The following is a 14957-nucleotide window of genomic DNA, read 5'->3' as shown; positions in this document are numbered from 1 at the left end:
TATTTAATTTTCCAAAATACCTCATTTCTTAGCCATGTATCATGAATGTGGCAAAGGAGTGGGGAGAGCCGGGATTGGTGCTTGGGTGTCTGATGTCAGAGCCCACGCTCATGGCCACCAAGCCGGGTGTCCCAAACCGGGAAGCATTTCAAAATCACTTTTAAAAAAATCTTTTTTTTTCTGGTCTTACTGATTGCACTTCAAAAATTATAAATGCTTGCCGTAACTATTCATACAGTACAAAGATTTATAAAGAAACATTTACAAGTCTCTCCCACCCTGAGTAAGCCATGTTTCCAGCTTGGGGTCTTCCCTCTCATGCAGTTTACCTTGAGGATTAAAAGGTCCCCAGCACAATATGGAATGGAGGCTCTGTTGTCACAGTTTTGTTTTCATAACAATGGAACCATACTTTGCAAATCCCTTTTCTCAAGAGGGATCCTCTTGCACATTCATCTGGTTTGGTAGAAACAGATGCGTCAGGACATGCCAGAGTTGATTGTTTCCCTGGTCAGATTGGTCCCACCATAGATAGTGCTACAGTAAACATCCTTGGGCCTGTCTCCTTGGATACTGGTGCTTTTATTCAGGAAGCTTTGGAAAATAGATTCCAGATGCCCTCCCCCCATCTCCAAAGCATCTCTGGAAGTGGGGTTCAAGCATCTATATTTCTTAGTGCCCCCAAAGGATTTTGAGGAGCTGCTGAATGGCTGCTGGGTGCTCTCATCAAGAGAAGATAAATTCTCAATAATACTAATAGTAAACATCTTACCCTTCTCGGTTGTAACATGCTTTCAGGTACGTGATCTTTGTTGATCTTCACAATAGAAGTCAGGCAGGCATAATTGAGACACAACCCCCACAGTGCTGTATTCTTTACCTGGCTTCCTCCCCTACAGTGTCATATTGCAAAATCATTTCATTTGCAGGGCTCCACCCACCTCCCCCCAGCTTTGCGTTTGAATCCTGCTTTTGCTTGGAGGTTATGTGTAAACCCCGTTGGGCCTGACCTGCGTAGTCTGACTAAGAATGTTGCCGATGTAACTTGTATGAAGCCCCTACTTGTAAACCACTTTAAAAGTAACTTACCTGCCTGCCCTTGGTGAGCAGTTTTGGCAGCGGTAGCTCTGACTGACTCCATTTCTTTCTACAACGAAATAAAGGTGTCTTTCCTGTTCTCCCACCTTGGTCTCTCATTTATTGGCCAGTATGAGTCATGCTGAGCAAGAACCTGGGGTTTCCACCCGGTGACATAGTTATCCTTATTATTGTACCATCACAGATGAAAAGACTGAACCTAGAGAGGTTTCCTGTTGAAGCGTCGTGAGGAGCCACAATTGGAACTTAGGTCAAGGTTTCTGGCTCTCAACACTGTGCTCTTCCCGTTCTGTGTTACTGCCCTCTCATGACTGAGCAGTCTATACTGGCCAGGAGGTGGGCAAATCCAGAGCGGGGGCCCAGGCTTATTCTGTGGGAGGAGGAGGCTGGTGCAGGACTGTCAAAGAACTCTGTGTTCCACCCACTGTCATTTTATTCAGAGAATTCAAGGTGAAATAGTGACGTGGTGGAGCATGCTTTGTGGCTAAAGGCTTAGGTTCCACCACTCATTATCATCTCAGACAGTTTTACTTAGATTCTCTGACCTTGTTTCCTCATCTAAAAGGGAGATAACCGTACTTGTAGGCCTCATTAAATGGCAGACGTTGTCATAACTGTAGAAAGTCAATCTAGAAGAGGTGAAGAGTTTATGAAAGGCCAAAATGTCCTTGCTTAAGAGTGTGGATGGGCAGTTAGCCAGGTCAGTTAGTGCAGGGGTCAGGCTGTTGTGTGACAGCCATTAGTCGTCCGAGGTGTTTGCTCTCCTCCCCCCGACCCCCAGGTCCCTGTCTCTCTCAACCCTGCACTGCCCACCCACTCAGCGTTTTGTGTAAACAAAATACTTGTACACAACACATAACATTACCATACTTTTTTGTTGGTTTGCATGTTGCTCTCTTAATGAATTCCTAGAGGAATTCTGCTTCCTCCCCTAGAGTGAAAAAGTGAGCGGGGTCTCCCAAAGTCCTATTCGTAGAGGATCTCACTGATCCCCCACTTTTCGAGGCACCTCTGCATCCTGTCATGGAGCTGTCTCCAGTGCAGCCGGGCAGGCTGATTTCTCAGGGCTCTCAGGATTTGCAGGGCTCATTTACCTTTGGGAAATCCTGGTGCTGTAGTGGTTAAGTGCCATGGCTGCTAACCAAAAGGTCGACAGCTCAAATCCACCAGGTCCTCCTTGGAAACTCCATGGGGGCAGATCTGCTCTGTCCTATAGGGTCACTCTGAGTCAGAATTGACTCGATGGGCAATGGGTTTGTTTTTTTGGTATTTACCTTTGGTCCTGGCCTCTGACTCATGGGATAGCCACGGACCCTCAGCCACAGAGGCCCCTAAGAAGCTGGTTCAAAAACTCAGTCCTGGAATCCCTGGGGAGGGGCCCTGGACTCTGCATTTTTAATAAGTTTCCCAAGGTAATTCTAAGCATCATAATGTCTGGGCATTCAATGAGAAGCCAGAGAGGCAAAAAAGAAGCCCCTCCTCAGGCTGGTTCTTTCTTGAGGTAGGGTCCTAGTGTGGGTATTTAACTCTCTGTGCAGGGTATCCTGGAGACAAGAACACTTGAAAACAAATAAATGTACAAAAACTCTACCTACCCCTTTAATTAGCAATTGATTTGGGTTAAAAAGTAACTTTGTAAAATGCAAATACCTCTTGGCAGGGTTAATGATTGCCTTCTTCCTACTGCCTAGCTAAGAACAGCACTGAGAATCTTTCAGTTTGTCTTCATGTGAGATTTACACATTTCCTTGGAAAGGAAGGGTGTGATGAAAAGAATGAGAAAGGCCTCTGGAAGGCTCATCAGAAGGGGGACAGGCCAAGGCATGTGGGCATGTCAGATCTGATGGGGGCAACAGACTGTGTTGGGGTAGGTGTCAGGGCCCGCAGGTGCATGTGACTGACCCAGGAGGGAGTTTTAGCCCAGTGCTTTGTACCCTGGCCAGACTGAAGCCCACCAGGAATGGCAGCCCAGAAAGGACTTTGACCAGATAATCTACAAACTGGCAGGAAAGAGTCCTGAGCCTCATTCCCCTGAGAGGGCACATGGCAGGGATTGATGGGGGTGGTTTCAGGGAGGCCAGTGCCTGGGTGCATAGGTGATTTTCAAAAGGGGATATTCTAGGTGTATGCACACCCATGTTCATTGCAGCACTGTTTACAATAGCAAAAAGATGGAAGCAACCAAGGTGCCCATCAAAGGATGAATGGGTAAATAAATTATGGAATATTCACACAATGGTATACTATGCAATAATAAAGTACAATGATGAATCCGTGGAACATTTCATGACAAGGAGAAATCTGGAAGACATCATGCTGGGTGAAATTAGTCAGTTGCAAAAGGACAAATATTGTATAAGACCACTGTTATAAGAACTAAAAAAATAGTTTAAACAGAGAAGAAAATATTCTTTGATGGTTACGAGAGGGGGGAGGAAGGGAGGGAGGGAAGGGGTTTTCATTAATTAGATAGTAGATAAGTTTTATTTTAGGTGAAGGGAAAGACAACACACAATACAAGAAAGGTTGACACAACTGGACTAAACCAAAAGCAAAGCAGTTTCATGAATAAACTGAATACTTTGTAGGCCAGCATAGCAGGGGCGGGGGTTTGGGGACCATGGTTTCAGGGGACATCTAAGTCAATTGGCGTAATAAAACCTATTAAGAAAACATTCTGGAGAAAACATTTGGAGAGTGGCATCTGGGGTTTTAAATGCTAGCAAGCGGCCATCTAAGATGTGTCAATTGGTCTCAACCCACCGAAAGCAAGCAAAAATGAAGAACACCAAAGACACAAGGTAATTAAGAGCCTAAGAGACAGAAAGGACCACATAAACCAGAGACTACATCAGTCTGAGACCAGAAGAACTAGATGGTGCCCAGCCACAACTGATGAGTGCCCTGACAGGGAACACAACAGAGAACCCCTGAGGGAGCAGGAGAGCAGTGGGATGGAGACCCCAAATTCTCGTAAAAAGACCAGACTTAATGGTCAGACTTTGACTAGAAGGACCCTGGAGGCCATGGTCCCCAGGCCTTCTGTTAGCCCAAGACAAGAACCATTCCCAAAGCCAACTGTTCAGACAGGGATTGGACTGGAATATGGGATGGAAAATGATATTGGTGAAGAATGAGCTCCTTGGATCAAGTAGACATATGAGACTATGTTGACATCTCCTGTCTGGACAGGAGATGAGAGGGCAGAGGGGGACAGAAGCTGCCGGAATTGACACAAGGAGAGAGAGTGGAGGGAGGGACTGTTCTGTCTCATTGGGGGGAGAGCAATTAGGAGTGTATAGCAAGGTGTATGTAAATTTTTGTATGAGAGACTGACCTGATTTGTGGGCTTTCACTTAAAGCACAATAAAAATTAATTGAAAAAAAACGTGGCGGGAGGGATGTTCTGAGAAGGATACTGTAGACTAGAATAGGGCCTCCTGGATTGTCCAGGGCTCTTTCTGTCCCCCAAAGTGGCCTCACCCACCACCTTCAACTCTTGGGTTTTTCCATACTGCCTTTTCCTGGAAGTTCTCCCTTCTCCAGATCTTGGGTTTATAGAGGCATGGTAGAGTTGGGGGACAGTCCTGAGGAGCCCCAGAGGTATCAAAACTCCAGCTGTGGGGATGATGAGGGGATACACTCTTTCAGCTGTGTTCCATTTTTCCTGACTAGCCAAGTGGCTAATGACAAAGAACTTCAGGACCCAATTTTGAGCCACAAAAAGTCATGAGCAAAACAAATGATTGTTTTAAGACACTAACTGGTGGTGTTTGTATATTACCAATACTTCATTTCTAAAGATACATAAATATCATAAAATTCTGTTTATAGTAAAATCCTTTCTGAAGACATATTTCTGTGTTATTAATACTGTTTATAGAATTATTGTATACATTCTTGTGTATAAAACTTCCCTTTTAGTAGATACATTTATTTGTGTCCCACTAACATTTTGAGGAGCCCTGTTGGTGCTGTGGTTAAGTGCTTGGCTGCCACTTTGTTCAGAGATAGACAAAATACCATTCAATCTTGCGATTACCACTTTCCCTTAAGTAGATATAGTCAATCTTTTTTTTAGCCCATTTAGTCTTATATAGCTCATTCTTTTCAGCAGAGATGCTCATTTGTGTTTTACCAACGCTCCATTCATTTATATCAGTCAATCTTGTGAATAGTTTTTACCTGTTTTGTCAGGGTTGTATCCTACAAAACTCCATTATAGGAATACACAATACTAAGTTCAATATTTTAACTTTCTCTTTTTTAAAGTAGGTAGAGTGTGTGTGCTACCAAAATTCCATTCACAAACACGTATAACTTATTATTCATTCTTGTGTATTAAAGTTTTCTCTTAGTAGGTTGATTCATACAGATACATCACATAGCATTCAACTTTTGGATAGTTTTTTTTATTTCAGCAGATAGCTTTTTTGTATTCTACCCAACAATCCATTCATAGAGATACATAACATTCAAACGTTTATAGCATTTTCCTTTTAATACATTCATTAGATTGTGTTCTGTCAACACTACCTTTATAGAGATACACACTATATTCAGAGGGCATGTAGCCTTTCAGTAAATACTTTGTGTCCTAATAAGACTCCACTCATAGAAATACATTGCATACATTTCAGTCTTGCATAGAGCCTTCTTTTCAGCATATATGTTTACTTGTTTTCTACCAACACTCTATTCACAAAGATGCATAACATGTAACTTAATCTTCAAGTAGAATTTTTGCTTATGTTCTCCTAGTGCTTCTTTTATTGGGATGTATACTTGGATCTCGTGTATACTACTTTCATTTGAGTAGATCTATTCATTTGTGTTCACCAACACTCCATTCATAGAGATACAAACATCATTCAGTATTGTCTGTGGCAATTTATTTCAGTATACCATCATTTCTGTTCTGCCAGCCATCCATTCATAGAAAAATAACCTTTTATTCAGCCCTGTTTCTAGATCTTTCCTTTTAATAGGCACATTGGCTTATATTCTACCAACACTCTAATAACATGCATTTGTGTTCACAAACTACCAAGAGACAAAACACATGTCACTCAATCTCCTTAGGTAAATTTATCGTTGTTATACAGACACTGAATTCATAGAGGTAAGTAACCTATCATTCGATCTTAGAGAAAATAAATTCATTTATGTTCTAGCAATACCTTAGAAAGTCATAATATATATTGTGTATAGGTCTTTCCTGGACAATGGACAAGGAAGATTGAAGAAGAGTGACGCCTTTGAATTGCGGTGTTGGTGAAGAACATTGACTATACCATGGATTGCCAAAAGAACAAACAAATCTCTCTTGGAAGAAGTACAACCAGAATGCTCCTTAGAAGCAAGGATGGTGAGACTGCGTCTTACATACTTTGGACATGTTGTCAGGAGGGATCAATCCCTGGAGGACATCATGCTTGGCAGAGTACAGGGTCAGCGGAAAAGAGGAAGACCCTCATTGCGGTGGATTGACACAGTGGCTGCAACAATGAGCTCAAGCATAACAACGATTGTAAGGATGGCGCAGGACCCGGCAGTGTTTCATTGTTGTGCATAGGGTCGCTATGAGTTGGAACCGACTTGACGGCACGTAACAACAACAACATAGGTCTTTCCTTTCACAGACACCTTTTTTTATTTTGAGGTACATTCATTTATATTTACAAACTCTTCATTCATGGAGACATAAAATATGTAGCAAGCACCCCATTCATAGAGCTACATAGCATATAACCGAATCATGTCTATAGCATTTTCCTCATGCAGAGATACTCTGTTGCAAAAGGTGCCAATCGTTTATTCATTCTTGTGTACATTTCCTTTGGGAAGATACATTTTGTTTTATACTCCATTCACAGAGATACTCTGTATCATTCCATGTTGAATATAGCTCTTTTCTTTCATTAGATACATTTCTTTGTTCTGTTACAGAAATAAATTAGAGTTCAATCTTGAATATGGATTTCCTTTGAGTATATTTTGTGTTTCAGCAGTCATAGACCTATCTAACATACCATTCAGTTTTATTACCCTTCCCTTTCAATAAATACATTATTTTTTGTTTTACCAACTCACAATTTCTAGAAACACATATCTGTTGTACAGTTCATTTTTATGAGGAGATACATTGATTTGTGTTCTACCCACAGTCTGTCAACCTCACATCAACACTTTCTTGACCTTGGGTTCCCCATTACCAGCTTTCCTGTCCCTTCCTGCCTTCTGGTCCTTGTCCCTGGGCTGGTGTGCCCATTTAGTCTCTGTCTTAGTCATCTAGTGCTGCTATAACAGAAATACCACAAGCGGATGGGTTTAACAAAGAGAAATTTATTTTTCACAGTTTTTTAGTAGGCTAGAAGTCCAAATTCAGGGCGTCAGCTCCTGGGGAGCCTTTCTCTTTCTGTAGGCCCTGGAGGAAGGTCCTTGACATTAGTCTTCCCCTGGCCTAGGAGCTTCTCTGCATAGGAACCCTGGGTCCAAAGGATGTGCTCTGCTCCCAGCACTGCTTTCTTGGTGGTATGAGGTCCCCCCTCTCTGCTTGCTTCCCTTTCCTTTTTATCTCTTGAGAGATAAAAGTAGTGCAGGCCACACCTCAGAGAAACTCCCTTTACATTGGATCAGGAATGTGACCTGGATAAGGGTGTTACAATCCCATCCTAATCCTCTTTAATATAAAATTACAATCACAAAATGGAGGACAACCACACAAAATGGAATCATAGCCAAACGAAGTTGACACATATTTGGAGGGAACACAATTCAATCCATGACAGTCTCATTTTGTTTTATGGGCCTGACTCATCTTCGGCTGAAAGGTTTTTTTTTTATTCATGCCAGTAATGTTGGGATGAGATGGTATCTCATTTGTAGTTTTGATGTGCCTTTCTCTAATGGCTAGTGATTGCGAGTATTTCCTTTTGCGCCATGGTCTATCATTTCTATAGCTCAAGGGTTGGTAAATTATGGCCCTGAGCCAAATCCAGTTTTTATATATAAAGTTTTGTGTAACACTGCTACACTCAGCTTATTGTAAATGGCTGATCTTGCCCGTTTGAGTAGTGGTGACAAACAGCATCTGGTCAGCAAAGCTGAACATATTCATTATCTGACCCTTTACAGAAAAAATTTGCGGATCCTTGTTATAGACAAAGTATTCAATCTGATGTACAGCATGTTCTGCTCAATAGATACAATCGTGTGTGTTCTACCAACACTGTTCATACAGAAACATCAAATATAGCCTTATGCATAGCACTTTGCTTTAGTTGGCGTTCTAGCAACAATCCACTCATAAAACCAAAACCAAACCCACTGCTGTCGAGTCAATTCCCACTCATAGCAACCATATATATAGAGACGCTTAATCATTCAATCTCAAGTACAGCCTTTTCTTTTCAAAACATACACTCCTTTGTGTTTTTCCAATCATCCATTTATTGAGATACATATCATTCAATTTTGGATGTAGCTCTTCCCTTTCATTAGACATATTTGTGTTCTAAAAACACCTCATGCTGTTTTAGAAATGGAACTCAGTTTGAGGAGAAGACTCAGAGTGCGGGGCTCACTTCTGAGTCCCACTTTCCTGGACCTGGCTCCACAGCTCCTCACTGTACTAGTACCTCTTTGACATCTTTAAACTGATTTAAAAAAATACTTGGGCCAGCTTTTCTAATTCTGTGTGAGAATTGGATCCAAATAGTCTCATCTACCCTTACCAAGAGGAGACCTGGTGGCACAACTAAGTGTTTCGCTGCTGTGATGGTTAAGGTTGTGTATCAACTTGGCTGGGGCATGATTCTCAGTGGCTTGGCAGTTATATAATGACATAATTTGGCACTTAGGTAATGATGTAATTTGGCAGTTAAATGTAATGGTGTTGTTTTATGCAATGATATAATTTGGCAGTTAGGTAATGATAGTCATCCTCCATGACGTGATCTAATGTGATCAATTGTAAGGTGAGTTCCCTTGGGAGTGTGACCTGCATCCAATATATACGTGGACGTTCTAGCAAAGCTCGTTTGCTTGCTCTGGATCCTGCATCCGGCTCATCATCATGTGACCTCCAGTTCTTGGTACTTGAGCCAGCTGCCTGCCTTATTGCACGCCGATCTTGGGATTCATCAGCCTCTGCAGCCTGTGAGCCAGCGGCCTTCTGCCTTACTTTTCCATCTTGGATTTGTCAGCCTCCGTAGCCTGTAAGCCATTGGTCAGCTGTCTAACCTGCAGATCTTGGGTTCATCAGCCCCTGCAGCTACATGAGTCAGGAAAATCCTCCAGCTTGGGACTTATCAGCCTCTACAACTGCGTGGACCATTTCCTTGAGATATTTCCTTCTCTGCTTATATGTATGTATGTATATATGTATCATGGATTGATTTGTGTCTCCCCAAAATGTGTCAACTTGGTCAGGCCATGATTCCCAGTATTCTGTGGTTGTCCTCCATTTCATGATTTTCCTATGTGTTATAAAACAATCTCTGCCTGTGGTTAAAGATTAGGGTGGGATGTAACACCCTTGCTCAGGTCACATCACTGATGTAATGCAAAAAGTGTTTCCCTGGGGTGCGGCCTGCACGACCTTTTATCTTACAACAGAGAAAAGGAAAGCAAGCAGAGAGTTGGGGACCTCAAACCACCAAGAAAGTAGTGCTGGGAGCAGAGTGCATCCTTTGGGACCCGGGGTTCCTGCACAGAGAAGCTGCTAATCTAGAGGAAGATTGATGACAAGGACCTTCCTCCAGAGCTGACAGATAAAGGCTTCCCCTGGAACTGACGCCCTGAATTTGGATTTTTAGCTTACTTTAATTTACTGTGAAAAAATAAATTTATCTTTGTTAAAGCCATCCAATTGTGGAGTTCTGTTATAGCAGCACTAGATGACTAAGACACGGACTTCTGCTCACCAAGGCTGACTTGGCTACCCAACCACAGCTACTGCTAAGTGCCCTATCTACCAGCAGCAGAGACCAACGTTGAGTCCCTGATATGGCACCATGCCTCAAGGTGATCAGCCAACAACCTGGTGGCAAGTTGATTACATTGTACCACTTCCATCATGGAAAGGAGGTATCAGTTTATCTGCTCATCTTGGGATTTGTTGATCTTCACAGACTGTGAGTGGAGTCCTGCTCTCCAACCTGCTGATCTTGGGCTCCCCAGCCCCTGCAGCTACGTGAATCAGAAGCCTTGCAGTCTTGCCTGCCATCCTGGGATTCATTTATCTTCACAGCCTGTGAACAAGAGCCCTGCTTTCTGACCTGCTGATCTTGGGTTTGCCAGCCCCTGCGGCTACGTGAATCAGGAGTAGCCTCTGTCCTGATCCATGGACCTGGGACATTTCAGCCTCTACAATCTTGTGAGCCATCTCCTTGATATAAATCTATGTGTACATATTTATACGCTTTACTGGTTTTGCTTCTCTCGAGAACCCTGCCTAAGACAATATACTTCACTGGTTTTGCTTTTCTACAGAACTCAGCCTAAGACAGCTGCTAACCAAAATGTTGGCAGTTTGAGCCAAACAGCCACTTTGCAGTCTGCTTTCGTAAAGATTACAGCCTTGGAAACTCCATGGGGGCATTTCTGCTCTGTTCTATAGGGCTGATCTGAGTCGGAATCAACTCCATGGCAGTGAGTTTGGTTTAAGGAAGAAGGAAGCTCCACAAGGCAGCAGGAAAAGAGGTGACAGATTTGTTTCTTTGGCCTTACCAGAGGTGGAATCATCTGTGTAATTTTCTTCTCCCATTTTTTTTTTCTCTAACTTTTCACCTGCTTTAGTTTCCTTACAAGTTATTTCTTCCTTGAGTTCTTGAAGAAACCATGTGCAAGATTTCTGATACCTGATACACTGGAGGATGTCTGCTCTCTTCCCAGCTCCTGTATCCCTGCTTTTATTCATGTGTTCCATATTGATTCTTATTGTTCATTTCTGACGAGGGTCAAATCTTTCTTGCGGGATGGCATGACAGCACTCCCTCTCCATGTGTTATTTCCTTGTGGGGAAATATGCTCCCATATTTCTGACATTTCAAATTATATAGCTTACAGCAAAGCCTCAAAGACACAGGGTCTGTTTCCTTGCCCTGTGTCACTTTGTAAGTGTACTTCACCTGGGTGTCAGGGTGCCAGAAACCAAATGGCATGTCAGTTTTCTCAATTTTTTTTTTTATAACCCCCCAGGGAGCCTTTTTAAACTTTTTTTTCTTAATTGCTCTGCCAATGAAATTTTTAATACCAGAGATACTGAATAACTGTATGTCTGTGTTTTATACATAAAAGGAATAAGATTTTTTGCCCCTCCAAAAAAGCAACTTCTGCTCCAGTGAAGGCGGTATCACCCCACTGAGAGCGCATGCACTAAAGGGAAACACTGACTTCTCCTTTGACCAGTCTATGCCTCCAGATACAGTTGCTCTAATTAAGACACTGTGGTGAGGCAAGTGTCAGCAGCTTTCAGCAGCTTTCTGATTTCAGACCAGATCTCACAAATCTTTGGCAGTATGCTTGATGTCTGGGTGCTTAATCAAATATAACTAAAGAGGAGACTGGATTTTATCAGTAAGTTTTGAAGGGCTGTAAAATAAAAATACCTCCACTCTATTGTTACGGATTGAATTATGTCCCCAGAAAATGTGTTATAATTCCTCAGCTCCATGCCTGTGGTTGGAGCCCTGGTGGTGCAGTGGTAAAGAGCTTGGCTGCTAACCAAAAGCTCAGCAGTTCGAATCCACCAGCTGCTCCTTAGAAATTCTAGGGGGCAGTTCTACTCTGTCCTATAGGGTTGCTGTGAGTCAGAATCAACTTGGTGGCAACGGGTTTGGTTTGGGTTTATTCCTGTGGTTATAACCCCATTTGGAATGAGTTGTCTTTGTTACGTTAATGAGGCAGGACTGGTGTAGGGTGTATCTTAAGTCAATCTATAAGATAAGAAAAAAAAAGGAGATTAAATGCAAGCTAACATGCTGAGATGGGAGAAGACAGATGCTAAGCCAAATGTAGATCACAAGCAGCAGAGGCTCAAAAAGACAGGGACATTCCTTTAGAAAGAAAGCCTTCCCCTAGAGCCAGTACCCTGAATTCAGACTTCTAGCCTCCTAAACTATGAGAAAATTAATTTCCGTTGGTTAAAGCCACCCACTTGTGGCACTTCTGTTATAGCAACACTAGATACCGAAGATATCTATCGTTGAGAATTTTATCTACTTTTTAAGTTATAATTGTGCTTCCGGTAAGGATGTCAAATTCTACTAGTGTCTTAGGCAGTACTCCTTCATCTTAGCCATTTCCCTTTTTTTTCCCATCTGGTCACATTTTTACCTGTCCATCCCTCTGAACCTTATCATCTTATTGAAGAATCCAGAAGATTTCAGGAAGTTGAGAAAACTATATACTCTCCAGACTTCTTGAAATTTTCCTTTTGTTCTTCAGTAATTCTGTACAGACCGCGTTAGAAAAGACAGTGGAGATGGAGGGGGCTGTGAAAACACAGGCGCCAACAGCAAAGCTCTAATTAGATTGTCCTCAGAACGAGTGAGCTGGTGGAGAGCACTGGCCTGAGGTTATTTTGTCTCAAATCAGAACACTTACAACCAAAATGCCCTCCAGTTGTATATCAAGGGAAAAAAAAATTTAATTTCTGGCAGTATGTTATCAGGTATATCTCCAATTTTTTAATAAGTTCTTCTTTCAAAAATAATTCTCAGTAAGCACTATACTCAGTGCTTATGTTTTGATTAACATGTTTTAGGGAATTAAATTTCTTAAAATGTACTACTCTGCTATTCATTCAATGAGATTTTCATTCTCATCTAAAACATTAAAAACAAAACAACAACAACAAAAATCCTACAGGGCAGATTTGCTGCTTCTTCCAGCCACGGTGAGATAAAAGGAGCTGACTAACTCTCCTGATGGAAACCAAAATCTGGACAAAATGTGAGACAGCAGATTTCAGACACTGGAAAACAAATAGCGCCACAGAGTGATCCAAGAGAGACAGGAAACCAGTGAGGTGAGACTTACTAATGATCCAGCTTATGTGTGAAGCTTCCAGGCCACAGAACAGGGAGCATCCAGAACAGCCCAGTGGTCTTCCTGCGTTGAGGCAGAGTTGGAAACAGGAGGCCACGGCAGCTACCAACCTACAAGGCAGGGTACTGAAGAGTAAAAGCCTGCAGAGAAAGGACTACAGAGATCTCTGGAGGGTGCCCCTCCAGTCTTCAGCTCACAGTGTGCCTATAAACAAACTGCTTCAGCTCACAGTCATCAGTGTTCCCACCTGCCAAAGTGGAAAAACCTCATAATACACTGGGCATTGGGCCAAAACTCACAAGTATTGCCTCTGGAGTGAGGCAAAATTAGCCCACATGGATGATTTGGTTTCACCTAAGAACGCTTAAGAACACTGCAGGGAACACTGAAACAAGTCCTTCAGGTTCAGGGAAAATGACAGTAGGAAGAAATAGTTTTCTGTTGTTGTTGTCAGCCCGCAAATCATGGTGACTCCATGCACAATGGAAGAAAATGAAACGCTGCCGGGTTCTGCATCATCCTTATGATTGGTTGTGGATCCCGGCGTTCCTGCATGAAGAAGCTCCTAGTCTGGGGGAAGACTGATGAGAAGGCCAACAGAGAAAGAAAGCCTTCCCCTGGAGTTGATGCCCTGAATTTGGACTTTTAGCCTACTGTACTGTGAAAAAATAAACTCTTTGTTAAAGACATCCACTTGTGGTATTTCTGTTACAGCAGCACTAGATGACTAAGACAGTAGTTGTTACACCAGAGAGAAGAGAAGCCTTGAACTGTCAGTTGCCAGGTCTTGACTGAGAGTTCTAACACCCCTTAAGAAACTCAAAAATAACCTAAATTACGGTATCTTCACAAAATTAAACTGACGTTTTATTTTAATCTGATACATCTCCTAAACCAAAAGGCCAGCATCAAGTTAAACAACATCCAGTTTCACTCTGATGTTCATTGCTGCCAGTTCAGCTACAAAATACCGAAAAACGTAAGGCACAGAAACGGTGTCGATAGTGTCACTGCGGTTACAAAGAGTACAGTTGTATTTTCTGTTGCGCATGGCAGACCACGAAGGGGGTGGCTTCTCCAGCAGCGGAGAGAGTAAACTACCACACTTTACACACACGTGGGCTACTGAACGGTCAGAACAGTTGAAGAGGCGGTCATGAAGCAGAAAAGATGTACCGTGAGCTAAAAGAGCATCTCGTTCCATCTCCCCAAAACGGATTCCACCCTGCACATTTCTTCCCCCGATAGGTTGGTTGGTGACTTTGTCTCTGGCTCCTGTGGTTCTAACCTGAAACTTGTCGGAGACCATGTGGCGTAGGCGTTGATAATAAACCACACCTATGAAAATGTCTGCTTTCAGTTCTAGCCCACTGATGCCACTATACAGTCTCTCGGTGCCATAGAAGTTGTAGCCAGCAGCCTTCAACATCTCACCAAAGTATTCTAAGGCAGAGTTCTCCTCTGAAAAGATGAAGGGTGTAGCATCATGACAGAGACCGTGCAATGCTGCGGACTTCCCTGCCATGCTCTCGATTAACATGCCAATGGTCATGCGGGATGGAAAACCATGAGGATTGAAGAGAATGTCTGGGACCATCCCACTCTCAGTAAAGGGCATGTCCTCAACTGGCCACAACCTGCTCAAAATGCCCTTCTGCCCATGTCGGCTGGCGAATTTGTCTCCGATGGTCGGATTCCGAGGGACTCTCATGGTGATGCACACACACTTGAACTTTCCACTTCCAGTATCATTACTACACACTTTGATGTTATCTACAACACAATTTTCTTTACTCCTAGGAAAA

At 42.7% G+C, this 14957-nt stretch overlaps 1 protein-coding gene across 2 annotated transcripts in view; it reads right to left on the bottom strand.

Moving 5' to 3' along the window:
* Positions 1 to 5497: 5497 nt before the first annotated feature.
* Positions 5498 to 14957, bottom strand: part of POLR1B (RNA polymerase I subunit B) — a 35941-nt gene continuing 26481 nt past the window's right edge. The window contains exon 12 of one of the 2 annotated variants that reach the window (XM_049857650.1): positions 5498 to 14948. In XM_049857650.1, coding sequence (XP_049713607.1) covers positions 14066 to 14948 — 883 coding nt within the window. In that variant the 3' untranslated portion in view covers positions 5498 to 14065. The remainder of the gene's footprint in view (positions 14949 to 14957) is intronic. The other variant, XM_049857649.1, reaches the window with a different exon arrangement.

The sequence above is a fragment of the Elephas maximus genome, chromosome 17 (assembly GCF_024166365.1).
Source record: "Elephas maximus indicus isolate mEleMax1 chromosome 17, mEleMax1 primary haplotype, whole genome shotgun sequence".
Classification (NCBI taxonomy): Eukaryota; Metazoa; Chordata; class Mammalia; order Proboscidea; family Elephantidae; genus Elephas; species Elephas maximus.
This window is presented reverse-complemented; position numbering and strand designations above follow the sequence as displayed.